We start from the raw sequence: 13,765 nt of genomic DNA on the forward strand, positions 1-13,765 counted from the left end.
GGGTGGAGGGAGTGGGTGGGTATGGGAGGGGGGGCTAGGCTGTTTTTCTTTCTTTCGTTCATTCATTCAACAAATACTCAGTCTCTACCCTGTGACAAACACTGCTTCATGCTGAGAATATAAAGTTGAACAAGACAGACTTCCCTCCTGCCCCCATGGTGTTAGGTTCTGCCCGACCTGAATTGGGATAACAGGTCACTCAGGTACAGCTACCCTTCGGAAGGTGGAGATACGAGAATGGAGCTCTAGTGGGCGCACGTGCCAAGGGGAGTGCCAAAGCCCCGACCGGGGCCCTGGCGGAGGGCAAGGCAGCCTCGTCCCTCTGAAGGCGCAGCTGCAGTCCACCCCTCTGCCTGACAACAATAAAGGGTCTGGGCAGCAAGCGCACACTCGTGTGACAACATCCCTCAACCTGCCAGTTCGCAGTAAGGGAAGATAACTCAGTCTGAAAACTATTAAAGAAAACAAATCGTTTGAGACACAGTGAACCAACGATCACAATATCGTGGTGTCAGAGTTAAAAACAGCTGGAGGAACAGTACAGAAAGAAGTGGGACGAGGCGCCCTTGTGAAGTGGGGTTCAAAAAATGTAGGAGGAAGAATATACATTCAAAGATGCAGAAACAACTAGGATGGGAAAGCACAAAGAAGAAAGTTTTTCAAGCAGTTAGAATGAAAAGCCACCGGACTTGGTTAGGAAGAATGAAAGCCAGCTGCCTGGAATCTGCTGGGAAGGAAAAGAGGCCCAGGGTACAGACGACTTACGAGGGGACCCACCACGGTCTAAGGGAAGAGAAAATAGAATGGGAGTTGGAACACGTCAGAACCAAATTTTTGTTGTTGTTTTTTGCGGTACGCGGGCCTCTCACTGCCGCGGCCTCTCGCGTCGCGGAGCACGGGCTCCAGACGCGCAGGCCCAGCAGCCATGGCTCACGGGCCCAGCTGCTCCGCGGCACGCGGGATCCTCCCGGACCGGGGCACGAACCTGCGTCCCCTGCATCGACAGGCGGACCCCCAACCACTGCGCCACCAGGGAAGCCCCTTGTTGTTGTTTTTAAGAGGAGATACACTTTGAAGTACACCTGAAAGCAGAGGGAAGAAATGGGTTGGAAATTATTAAGTGAAGAAGATTTTTAGGAGCAAACTGTGGGAGAAGGGAAGAAGGAGGTCAGCAATCTTTATGCAAGTTTAATAAAGGACAAGAATGCAGACCCCAAGAAGGAAGCGAGGTCCTGAGGGACAGCCAAGTGTGTGCAGGTGCAGGGCGGCCCCCGAGCCTGGAAGCAGCTGGGGCTCTGCCGCCATATTTCATACTCGTTCTCTCCTACTTACTAGCTTGTGACCTGGGGTCAGTAACTCACTTTCTGAAAGCCTCAATTTCCTCTTTTGTAAATGCAAATAATATCAAGCGCAAAGGACTACTGTGCAGATCAAAAAAAATATGGAACTTATCGAATTCCCAGTGAAGCAGTTATTATCGTTACAATAATGTTATTGTTTTTGATAAAACATAAAGTGAGACTCTAGGATGGGAAAAATTAGTGAAGGGGAGAAAACTACGGAGATCTTTCAAGTGTACAAGCAGCCATTATGGAGAACACCCAGGAACAGATTCATCCCACAAACGCCTCCTGGGGGCCTGGGGGGTGACGCACTGGCTGTGTTAGGGCCATGGACGGAGATCCCAGTGCCAGAGCCTCAGGACAGAGTCAAGGAGGGAGGAGCACAGACAACCAGCAGACTGCGACCTGCGATCTACAAGGCAAGAGTGTGAGAAGTTCAGAGAAGATTTTTAAAATCTCCTCTAGTTTAAGTGAATAGAAATGGCTGAAGAGAGCTGGACAGTGAATTAAAACTTTAAAGTAGATTTAGAGAGGAGAAAATTATCATTCTAGGAAGAGAAAAAGACATAAAAATAAAAGGTGGGGAAGAACAGAGTTTTAGCAGAGTTGACACAGGGAAATGGAGCGGGAGAAAGCTAAAGAGAAACACTGGTTGTATCCAGACTGTGGAGGGCGGAGGTTTAGAAAGACTCATTTTGCTTCCTTAACAGATGAGATGTCCACGTGGTTCAAAAAAGCACAAAAAGGAGCGCAGTGACAGCCCCCACGCCCCTCCACGAAGGCAGCTCCGTCACTTTCACTAATCTCTGGTCTAAGAAAGATCCGCTTTCTATAACATGTGGTTCTGTAATTTCATTTTTTAAAGAATACATGATACTATTTCTATAATAAGAAAAAAAGAAGAAAAACCCCCAATGTTCTTTGGGATTCTAAGCAGTTAGAAATGCAGTATAGAACGGTGCTCAAGGGCAGGGCTCTGTCTGCAGTCAGAAGATACGGTGTAAATCCCAGACCTTGCCACTCGGGACGTCAGGGCCCTCCCTGTGTCTCACTTCTTTGTCTCTAATGTGGGGATAAGTGCTGCACTGCCTCAGAGGGGCGTAAATAATCACCAAACAGTGCTCAGCACAATTCTCCTGCACTATACAACAGGTGAAGGGCGTTTTTCAGAGTGGGGAAGCCATTAAAACTCATGAAGGTAATAAAGCTTTAAGGGTAAAGACTTTACGTTAGCAGCTTTTAACTCTTTGGGGCATAGGTACTGCTCTGAAAATCAAAAGAATGGGTTACTTCAAAAAGTACCCCAAATTTTGTGTTTAATCTCATGGTTTCATTAGTTCTCTGAAATCTTGGGACTTTGGGTTAAAAACACCTAGGGAATTTCCTGGCGGTCCAGTGGTTAGGACTCCGCGCTTCCACTGCAGGGCACATGGGTTCGATCACCTGTCAGGGAATTAAGATCCCGCATGCCCCGCAGCACGGCCAAAAAAAATCTAATCTACATAACTGCAGCTACTAACAACTGTTATAAACTAAACATTTTATAATTGAATATAAAAAGGGATTATTTTAAATTAGCTCTCGGACTTCCCTGGTGGTGCAGCGGTTAAGAATCTGCCTGCCATTGCAGGGGACACGGGTTGGAGCCCTGGTCCGGGAAGGTCCCACATGCCGTGGAGCAACTAAGCCTGTGCACCACAACTACTGAGCCTGCGCTCTAAAGCCCGCGAGCCACAGCTACTGAGCCCACTCGCCGCAACTACTGAAGCCCACGTGCTGCAACTACTGAAGCCCCCTTGCCTAGAGCAACAAGAGAAGCCACCGCAATGAGAAGCCTGCGCACCGCAACAAAGAGCAGCCCCCGCTCACCACAACTAGAGAAAGCCCGTGGGCAGCAACGAAGACCCAACGCAGCCAAAAATAAATAGACGTTAAAAATAAATAAGCTCTCATTTACTGAAAGTTTATTATTGTACACTGAGATCTATACTAAGTGCTTGTCTCATTTTTGGATACTTCCAGAGATTCAGAGACTATTATTCTCATTCTAAAATGAGGAAACCAGGGCTTAGGAAGTTTAAGTGACTCTCATTGCACTAGCAATGGAAGAGCTGGGGTTTGATCTGAAATCCATGTTTTCATTCTATGGTAATATATTGGTTATGCAAAGGGATAGTACAGGCATACCTCGTTTTATTGCGCTTCACAGATACTGCGTTTTTTTACAAACTGAAGGTCTGTGGCAACCCTGCATCGAGCAAATCCATTGGTGCCGTTTTCCCAGCAGCATTTGCTCACTTTGTGTCTCTGTGTCACATTTTGGTAATTCTCAAACTATTTCAAGCTTCATTATTATTTTATTTGTTATGGTGATCTGTGATCTTTGATATTACTGCTATGATTTGCTGAAGGCTCAGATGATGGTCAGCACTTTTTAGCAATAAGGTATTTTTAAATTAAGGTATGTATGTGTTTTTCTGACATAATGCTACCGCACACTCAACAGGCTACAGTACAGTGTAAACACAGCGGTTACACACACCGGGAAACCGAAAAGTTCACGTGACTTGCTTTATTGTGATATCCACCTTATTGCACTGGTCTGGAACCAAACCTACAGTATCTCCAAGGTGTGCCTATATGAAATGCATGAAAAATTTAAATGTCGGTCAAATATCCCTGTCTAAAATTTTGCACAAATTTAAAATTTTCTTAAGTCAGAATGTGTACATAATTATACAAAGGTAAAGCTCCTTTTATTTCCCCTCAGAGTTGAGAAGCATAGGGGTTCTATAGGCAGAGCACCTTTTCACATACTATCTGTATGACCTACCTATATGACTGCCTGTATGACCTTCAACAAGTTACTTAACCTGTCTCTGTTCCCTCGTCTGTAAAATGGAGAGAGCAGTGTCTCCGTCACAGGCTGGTGTGAAGTTTAAATGAGTCTGTATGTGTAAAGAACTTAGGTCAGAGTAACTGTTAGCTATCACCATTATCTGGTATTTGCATGAATTAGTGAGATGTATAATACATAATTTAAAACAATTTCCTGTACTTAAATGACCAGTCTGGCCGCTCACAGGTCCATCCCTATCAGTAAGGCTCTGCCCCTGAGAAAAGGAAGCTGCTGCAGTCACAAACGTCAAGGGGGCCAGTGGAACAGACACAGCTTCGGAACCAGACAAACCTGACTTCAAATTCTGGCTCTCTGAATACTAGCTTTATAACCTTGAACAAGCTTCTTCCCCTTGATGTCTTTTATTTCTCCCCATTCTAAGTTACCACATTCTTGATTTTTAAAAAAATTACTCAGTGATGACACAAAATATTCAAATTCAAACCAGGATTTCCAAATGACGGTTTGCTAAAAATTATAAATGAAATTTTTAGCCATGAAGATTGAGTTGGGAAAAAAAAAGAAATGCAGAAAAAAGAGATCCACATTAAAGTGAGCCCCTTAAAAATTCTATATCAGGGGACTTCCCTGGTGGCACAGTGGTTAAGAATCCACCTGCCAATGCAAGGGATATGGGTTCAAGCCCTGGCCTGGGAAGATCCCACATGCCGTGGAGCAGCTAAGCCCGTGAGCCACAACTACTGAGCCCACGTGCCACAACTACTGAGCCCACGTGCCTAGAGCCCGTGCTCCACAACAAGAGAAGCCACTGCAATGGGAAGCCTGTGCACCGCAATGAAGAGTAGCTCCCGCTCGTTGCAACTAGAGAAAGCCCACGCACAGCAACGAAGACCCAACACAGCCATAAATAAATACATTCATTTGAAAAATCTATATCAACATATGTACATACCTATTATCTGAAATACCATGTAAGATACACAACATGTGAAAATCCTGTTCCCACAGATGTTATCTGTGGCAACCGCAATATCCACTTAATAGTCAAATCATGCAAATATATCTTGGCAAAAATTACCATATTTTAAAAATTATTTGGGAAGAAGAGCTTAAGATTTGTTTTTCTTACTCTTTGAAGCTGATGTGGTGTAGATAGGTAAGTCCCTTGCTGCTCTTCTCAAAATTTCTTGCTGTCTTTCTTGGCTGAATTCCTTTTCATAACGTTCCTTTTCAGAATTGGACAAGCAGAACTATAAAAAGGAGGAATAACTATTAATTCTTTTTAATCCCATGGTTATTAACTATCAGGCTCAGAAAAACAAAGTTGTATCCAGAACAGAAAAAACAAAAATATTTCCTTCTATAAAGGCAAAACTTGTCTTCGAATTTGTTTAGGAAGCTAAATCAAGCACATTTTAACAAAACCACACACATACCTTTGACAGATTGAGAAATATTTGCCTTCCATACTAATGATGGCAAAGAACATGAACTAAGTATTTTTTGCATTTTTGTTTTTTTACAGAGAAGATTAACTTTCCCCATCAAAAAGGGCTTAATATATATTTTCTGTTAGTAAAAATTCTGGTGTTTGAAAGTTAGTGTCAAGAGATTTGGAAGGATGTCCAAAGAGTCACTTGCTTTGTGTAACAGGCTAAATCACAGGCATGGGGCCCTACTATTTTCTGGCCAAATTTCTCAATGAGGACAACAAGTCCTTCTTTTACTACTCTGTTTTTGCTTTTAAAAAGCTAATCAATCGGGGTGCTTTCTCCAGAAGTATTAAGGATTGCCAAGGTAAGCACAATCTCCTTTTCTCAAGGAGAGATTCCTTTATAGAGTTGTTTCCAGTTTCCACTTCTGAAGTTTTAATTCCTGTGTGTGGGCAGCCTCCAGCCTATTTCTTTAAATAGCATTTTCCTACAAAGGACTTGTTCAGTTGCTCTTCTTTTCATGTCATCCCAGCATCTCAAGGACCTCAGTTTTATGCCTCTATTTTATGTAACCAGGAGTTATTTTTCAGTGTCTATTGGTCTTTATTTCACAGATTGTTTTAAAAAACAAAAAAATGGCCTAGACATGCTCTTGATCATAGTTCATACTTTAACAATACTGTTTCTCAATTTTTATTTACTTACAGGGTTTTGCTTGAAAAGGTCTAAGGGGTCATGACTAAAACTTTATCTTTTAAAATTTGAGTATTTTGGTCTACCTGCGAACTCAAGTACCAAGTCTTCCACACTCTCAATGCCTCATTGTCAATAACGGCACTGCCATCCTGATGCAGCCTCTTCTGTTACAAACGGGGCGATAGGGCAGCACAGGCAGGATTAAGAGCTCTGGGGTGAGGAAACTGTGATCCCAAGCAGCTCAGGGAATGTTCTAAGGCTGCAGAATTATTGGCAGAGCTGATATAAAAACACGAGTCTCTTGAGTTCTACCCTAGTATGTTTCCCTCTGTGCTGCTGTGAAATACGTGTTCTTTCTTTTTACAGACTTGTTACTCTAACCTGACCAAAACACGACGGCTTAAGAAGTAGAAGAGTCCATTTAGATTACCTAGCCTAGCTCCCACAACTAAATCTTGATGGCACACAAGAAATCCCCAATTTACTTATAAAGGACAAGAAGTAACACGGACATATGAACAGGACAGAAAAAAATCAGAAAAAATTACACACAAGCTTGAAGTTGAGACTCTGGAGGTCACTTATCTAAACTCCCAGGCAGGCTGGAATCTTCAGACATTTCTGAGATCCACCCCCTCGAATACTGTCAGGTACAAAAATACTTTCCTACTTTGTAAGACGGCCCATTCTCCTTTAAGAGAACTGTAACTTGCTAGAAAGTTCTTCCCTGACATGATGCATCTCTGAAACATTCAAAACAGAGAATAAAAATCATATGGTATAACGTTAAATATATATTTGGAAAAAAGATGCTCTAATCAAATTTTACAGTTTCCTTGTAAAATCTGAACAGAATTTTCCTGGGCTGAGCTGTTTCTAGCGAGGCCTCAAAATCATTACTTTTCCGTAAGAACTATGGTTATAAATTATGAAAAGCTTAAACCAAATGAAAATCTCAAGAGACACCAGGATTTTAGATGAGGAATGGAACAAAACACAACTTAAAGTGAACTAGATGTTTGAAATTATTCCTGTCTATTTTTCATTAAATACTACTGAACAGAATTCAAACCATGAAATGCCGTTATTTTAAATTTAGTGTTCAAATTGTTCAATTTAAGTATCTGTTACACACCAATTAAGAGCTTGGCACTGACCCAGGTACCAGGGATCCAAAGATGAATAACAATACAGCCTTTGCCTTCAAAAACACATTCCTATAGTTCAGTACGAATGTTAACCATGTAAACATAGAATTACAAATCAGCAGTTCTTTGCAAGGTGTGATCAAAGCTCCCTCGGGAGGGGTGAGGGCCGTCAATGAAAGTTTCTTGGAAGAAGAGGTACCTAAACGGGGTTTAGAAAGATCAACAGGAATCGTCCAGGAAGACAAAGCAGAAAGAAAATTTTGGCAAAAGAAGCGGCATATGGAAAACACAAAGAGGTGAAAATAGTATATTCAAGGCAACACACTACTTGAATACAGAGTTCCAGGAAGAAGCAATGGACATGAAGTAAGACCTCAGCTCGCGAAGGGTCTGTGTACCAGGCAAATGACCAGTCCACTGGCAACCTCTGCAGGAATGCCAGAGAAGCGACAGAACCATATTGTCTTTTTAGAAAGATGACACTTAGTGATGGAAGATGCCTACCAGCTTTTCTTATGCTGCTTCCTCCTTACCATTCATTCATTCAAGTATTTAGCAATCTATTACATACTAGGTCTGATTCTAGGCAATGAAGATAGCAGTAAATAACAAAGAGTCTTCCTTCAAAAAGCTTATCCTTTAGTGGAAGAGATAACTTATAAAGGTCTCAGCTTTAATACCACTTCTTCAGAGATTTCTTTGATCACACTATCTAAAATAGCTTTTTTCCTAATAGCTGTTACTGTTATGTTCTGCCACATCATCGCGTTCTTTTTCTAAATGTATCACGATTTATAGCATTTTATGTTTGTCTTGTTCTTTGTATTCCCAGAGCCCACCACAGTCTGACAAAGAGCAGATGCTTAGGAAATACTGGCTGCCTGAAAGAATGAAAAAAGAATGCCTACCTTTATAACTTAACTTCCCTAAAAATGTATAGTTTTTGCTTTTTCGACCCAACCAATCCCCCTAGATCCAAGCCCGAAGTGTTGCTCAAGCCTCTACATTTAGAGTCCTTTTAATGCGGTCATGAACACCTATCTCACAACTATGCAATTTCTTATCAAGAGCTACTCAGGCAGCCCAGAGTAAGCTTATTCAGAAAGATCATCTTACATTCCTGTCCCTGGTTGTCACTGCAGCCTAGCTTAGCTGGCCCTTCATGATTGAATAATCAATCCATTCAATACTTACTGATGCCCACTATGTGCCAGACAGTGGGAGAGGGATATAGTGGAGAACATGATAGAAATGATCCCTGCCCTTAAACAACCGACAATTTAATAAGGTGATACATACAGGTAAGCAGGCAATTACAATACTAGGTGACAAGGTCCATGACAGGGAAGGTAGATCATGCCATAGAAGGGCCACTGGACACAGGCTGTCAATTACACTTACAGGAACAGGGGAGCATGAAGGATGGAGTGGACGTAAAGGCTCAGTTAAGCACTGGGCTAAATGCTAAATGGGTACAACATTGCAAATACAACATCCAAAAAAGAAAAAAGTAAGTTAGATGGCACTAATGTGCTAGGCATTCTTTTAAGCACTTTCCCTATAGCATTAATTATATATTATTATAAATACCATCAATCACATGTACATATGATTAATTTATTTAACCCATACAACAATCCAATAAGGTGCATACGACTACCATCCTCACTTTACAGAGGACGTACCTGAGGTACAGACAGCTAAGGAGTGTGTCCAACGTCACGGGGGTAGAAACGCAGAGGGATGAGGCAGACGAGGGGGTCTGGAGCTGGGGGCTGAGTTCCGAACCTCTGTACTATCCTGTTTCTCAAAAGTATTGCCAATTGTTTTTCTTATTATATTTTTTATTTCCTGTAATAAAAACTATTTACTTTCACACATGCTATGTTCCCAACAGCCATCACTACTAGTAACTGATTAGATAAAATTAGGTCCTTTTCGACTTAAGAGATTAAGATATGGGTGGCAATTTGTAATATAACTTTAAGGGCTGACTAGTTACTAGCAAATGTTTGAAGAATATATTTGAAGAAACAGTAAGCTTGATGAGTGGTTTACATTATCCCTTAAAACAAAAGCCCCCAGTAGAAACAATGGGCAGTGAGAGTTTGGTGTTACCCACTACTGCTGAATGTACGTGCAGCACCCAGCAATTCTCCTCCTGGCCATCTGCCCCTAAGAACTACGTATGTACTAGATGTTAGAATGTTGATGGCAGTCCTATCTGTAGAAGCCTGAGACTGCAAGCTGCCCAACGGCCCATGCCCATCAACAGTAGACCAGATAAACTGTGTTTTATAACACAGCAGAGGAGGGAGCCACAGCTGTATACAACAACACGCATGAATCGCACACGAAGAGAACGTTAATGAAAGAAGCCAGACACGCAAGCACACGTCCTGTGTGACTCCATCCACGTGAGGCGCAGACCAGGCAAAGCCAGCTGATGCTACTGGGTGGGCAGGGGTCGGGGGAGCAGTGGCTGCAGGGAGTGTGAGGGGCTCACGGGAAAGCAGTCACGTTCTGCTTCTGGAACTGGGTGCTGGTTACTCACTCACGTGTCCAGTTCATGAAAATTCGTCAAGTGTACATTTATGGCATATATGGTTTTCTGCATATATGTTCTGTAAAAAGTTAAATGGAAGTTGATATCTTTAAACATACGTCTATAATTTTTAATGCATTTTGATGAATCTAATACAAAGGGAAACAATTACATTATTACCATCATCTAGTATTTGAGTGCTAACCATATGGCAAGTCCTATGTTAAATGCTTCACATGAATGAATCTCACTTAATCCTCACAAACATCCTACAGAGGCGGGCATGACTGTTAGCTCCACTTTCCAAATAGAAGACTAAGCCTTGGATTCATTACATAATGTGTTGGAGCAGAAAATCAAACTCGGGCAGTCCTAACTCCAGAGAATATATTCTTATCTATCTAGCTGTTCTAAACTTTAGGTGAAGAGAATTCAGTCAGCTATATCAAGGCAAAACAGACATAGTGGTCTTCAGCTTTACTCCACATAAATGTGTACTCAATATTATTTCCAAGTGGAACCTCCAAGTAGCAGAAACACTAGCCACACTAGGTGTAACAAGCCGCGGCACAGACAATTTGTTTCCCACAATCAAAACACTTTATTTAGTTGCAGCTTATTTGTTCAGGCCTGAGAAAAAATAAATGTTGAGTTTCTAAAAATAAACTCTACTTTCCTAACTCAATTCTGTGCCTTAAGATTATTCATTCCAGTGACATAACGTACATCTTTAATTTAAGAAAACATAGCACGGCAGAAGAATATTAGCACAGCTAAACCTTAGCGCCATCATCCAACTTTTACGATGCTGCGTCAGTGGGCTGTATCTGAGGGATACGCAGACGACTCACACCCACAATGTAGAGCTACCAAGCAATTTATGAATGAAAACAGAACAAACGCATTATGCAATAGTTTTAACAAAGGTAACACAGGGAAAATAATTCCATAATTAGTGAAAGCATTTGGTAATTTACCAACATTGAATTTACCTCTTTGGAGGGGGAAGCGGGAGATGTGAAAATTGTCATCCAATAGGACCATACAAACATAACAATGAACAGATGGAAAGCCACAAGGTAAACAACGGCCTTTCCTGGTAAATAAAAACAAACAACATTTCATTGAATCCAGGTGAAAACAGGAAAAAGCATTATATATTAAAACACAATATTTAGGGTCAGGAGGCTCGATCCAATAAAAAATTTAATTAAAATGTACTAAAAACATCAAATATATGCACTCCTCTATCTGCATGACATTAACATTACAGATATGAAAAAACATTCTATTCCTGCATTTAAGGGTTATTGGCCTGGTTTATAAATAAAGACTGTATTCTGAGATGAGATTTGATTTCATGAAGTTGCTGAAGATTTAAGCTGAAATCTTATGAGCACCTCCTTCAAAAGCACTTCCTAAAAGTTAGATTTTAAATGACTTAAAAATTATTATTTAATGTTCACTATGAACATTAAATCCAAGGAACTATATACTGAAAATAAACAACTCAATTCCTGGACTGTCAGGAAAGGTATCCTAAATTCCATTGTCGTTTTCAACACGGGGTAACGAAAAAATTCTAGCCACTCTGAATTTCTGCCATAACTGTTTCCTAAGTGGATTAGTGTAACACTGCAACATCTTTATCTCCAAATATTAACTCACTGATATAACTAAAAACTTTTTGTTGTGTTCTGTGGTTTTTCTATCTGTAAGAAGTGGGACTGGTTTCCATTAAGAAGCCAGAACTATTTACCAAGTGCTTAAATTCTTTTTCAGTTTGGAATGCAGCACCCCAAACTCACTGAAGAAAACAAAGCACAGATGAGCACAAAAGTTTGAGATTCTACTCATTTGTAAAGTTTGGATCAAATACTACTTTTTCCAAAAGCCTCCTCCATTACTTTCAGAATTTATTATCCCTTCATACTATTCTCCCCAAATAATTTACTCAGACTTCAATTAAAGCACTTGATGCGTTTCCTTTAAGTTAGCTGCTTAATATTGATAAGTTAATAAATGCAAAACACTTAGAACAGTGTCTGACACATAATAAATCCTCAATAAATATTGGCCATTATTATCATTGCTGTCCAAGTATAGCAGTTCCTTATTCTCAAAAACTGGTTCTTTTTGTGCATTCCCTATTTCAGTGTTACCCAAGTATATAGACTGATAAAAGTTTTCACTGGCCTGCAGTTAAATGAGAAACATTAAGAAAAATGTAGTGAAGTTTTTATAAAGCTAACATGTATTCAATTTGAAGTACTGTCCTTCCTTTGGTCTGAGGTTACTTTTCCTTATGTTTTTGGTCTTGGTTTTTAAAAAATGTTTTCACATAAAATAATGATACGAAATCGACAACTTGCTGGACCCCAGCATTTTCTCCTGCAATTATACTGGTCCATGTCTGGTCTAACAGAACAGAACCCTGAGACACACAGATGACTGATGCAGGAAGCCAGGGCTCGATGACCCTCACAACGCACGGAGCGCGTACTTCAACTTCTAGCTCCTAAAATCTCCTTCAAAGTAAACTTCTCATTCTTTTCACTGCTAGTGCAATAGTTCTTAAATTGTTGCTCATCTCATATGGGTCACTGCACAAGCCAATGGGCGCCCTTGCCTTCCAGTCTCTTGCTTCCAATCCATCTCAGTGGCCAGCGTAAAATATGTGGCTCACCGTTTCTTATCCCCGTTGGCTATGAAATTCCTGGGAAATAGCTCCATCTACATGACTAATGAATGCATTCTAGAACTCTGGAACGTCCTAGTAACCATATTTATTTTAACTATAGCTACTCAAGTCAGCCCTTCTACCTACTGAAAGTCTACTAGAAGACATATAACGTTACCTTATTTCTAGCCCTCACAATGGTCTCGTGGGTATTCTTTCAGTTTACAAATGTGAAATCGAAGGCTCAGAAAATTTAATATCTTGCCCAGCGTTACTTACTTACTAAATGATAACGCCAGAATTCAAACCCATATATGCTTGATAAAAACCCAAGGTCTCTGTCACTGTGTCATATCTAAACTAATTTTCCTCCGCTTTTTAAACTATGATCTTAGTGGTCACATCCTACTTCAGAGATAACATCTGGTGCCAAGACGAAGCCCTAACCACAACTTCCTTCTATTCTCAAATATGCTTTCTTTTCACTTTCACAAAAACTGATGTCATCCTCGTAGAAAATTGTGGTTTCGCAAAATCTGCATTCCCTATCATTCCAGCTCCCTCTAGGCTAAACCCCATGGTCTAACCAATGGATTCAAAAGCATCCCTTCATTTGTTTCTCCTTTGGAAAAACAGGCTGGAGCTCAGTCTCCTGTTACACCAACACTGAAGCCATTTTTCAAGTCTGCAATTTTATCTTCACCTATAGCTCATTTCACTTCTTTATATTACTGCCTTGCCCCCATATTCAATCAAGTTTGTCAATCCTCATCTACGTATTATTGCATAGCTTGGTTACTTTAACTTTAAACTTCTTAATCACTGAGTTACTTACAACTAAGGCTAGAATACAGAACAATATACTTTAACATTTTTTAAACATTTAATATTTTTTTAGACTATTTTTGCTCTCCGTAAGAACAAAAGCACATGGTTTTTGCCTTAAAAAATCTTAACCTTCAGTTAAAGAAAGAAAAGATAAAATAAATCTCTTAGTATATTGCCTGGAATATAGTAAGCACTTAATAGACGGTAGTTATCAAAGTATAATATAAATAAT

At 40.5% G+C, this 13,765-nt stretch overlaps 1 protein-coding gene across 1 annotated transcript in view; it reads right to left on the bottom strand.

The window, feature by feature from the left end:
• Positions 1-13,765, bottom strand: part of ZDHHC20 (zinc finger DHHC-type palmitoyltransferase 20) — a 68,305-nt gene that overhangs the window by 25,903 nt on the left and 28,637 nt on the right. The window contains exons 3-4 of the mRNA XM_065896051.1: positions 11,018-11,121; positions 5,333-5,453 (exon numbers count right to left, since the gene is read on the bottom strand). Coding sequence (XP_065752123.1) covers positions 5,333-5,453; positions 11,018-11,121 — 225 coding nt within the window. The remainder of the gene's footprint in view (positions 1-5,332; positions 5,454-11,017; positions 11,122-13,765) is intronic.

Source organism: Phocoena phocoena, chromosome 18 (genome assembly GCF_963924675.1).
Source record: "Phocoena phocoena chromosome 18, mPhoPho1.1, whole genome shotgun sequence".
Classification (NCBI taxonomy): Eukaryota; Metazoa; Chordata; class Mammalia; order Artiodactyla; family Phocoenidae; genus Phocoena; species Phocoena phocoena.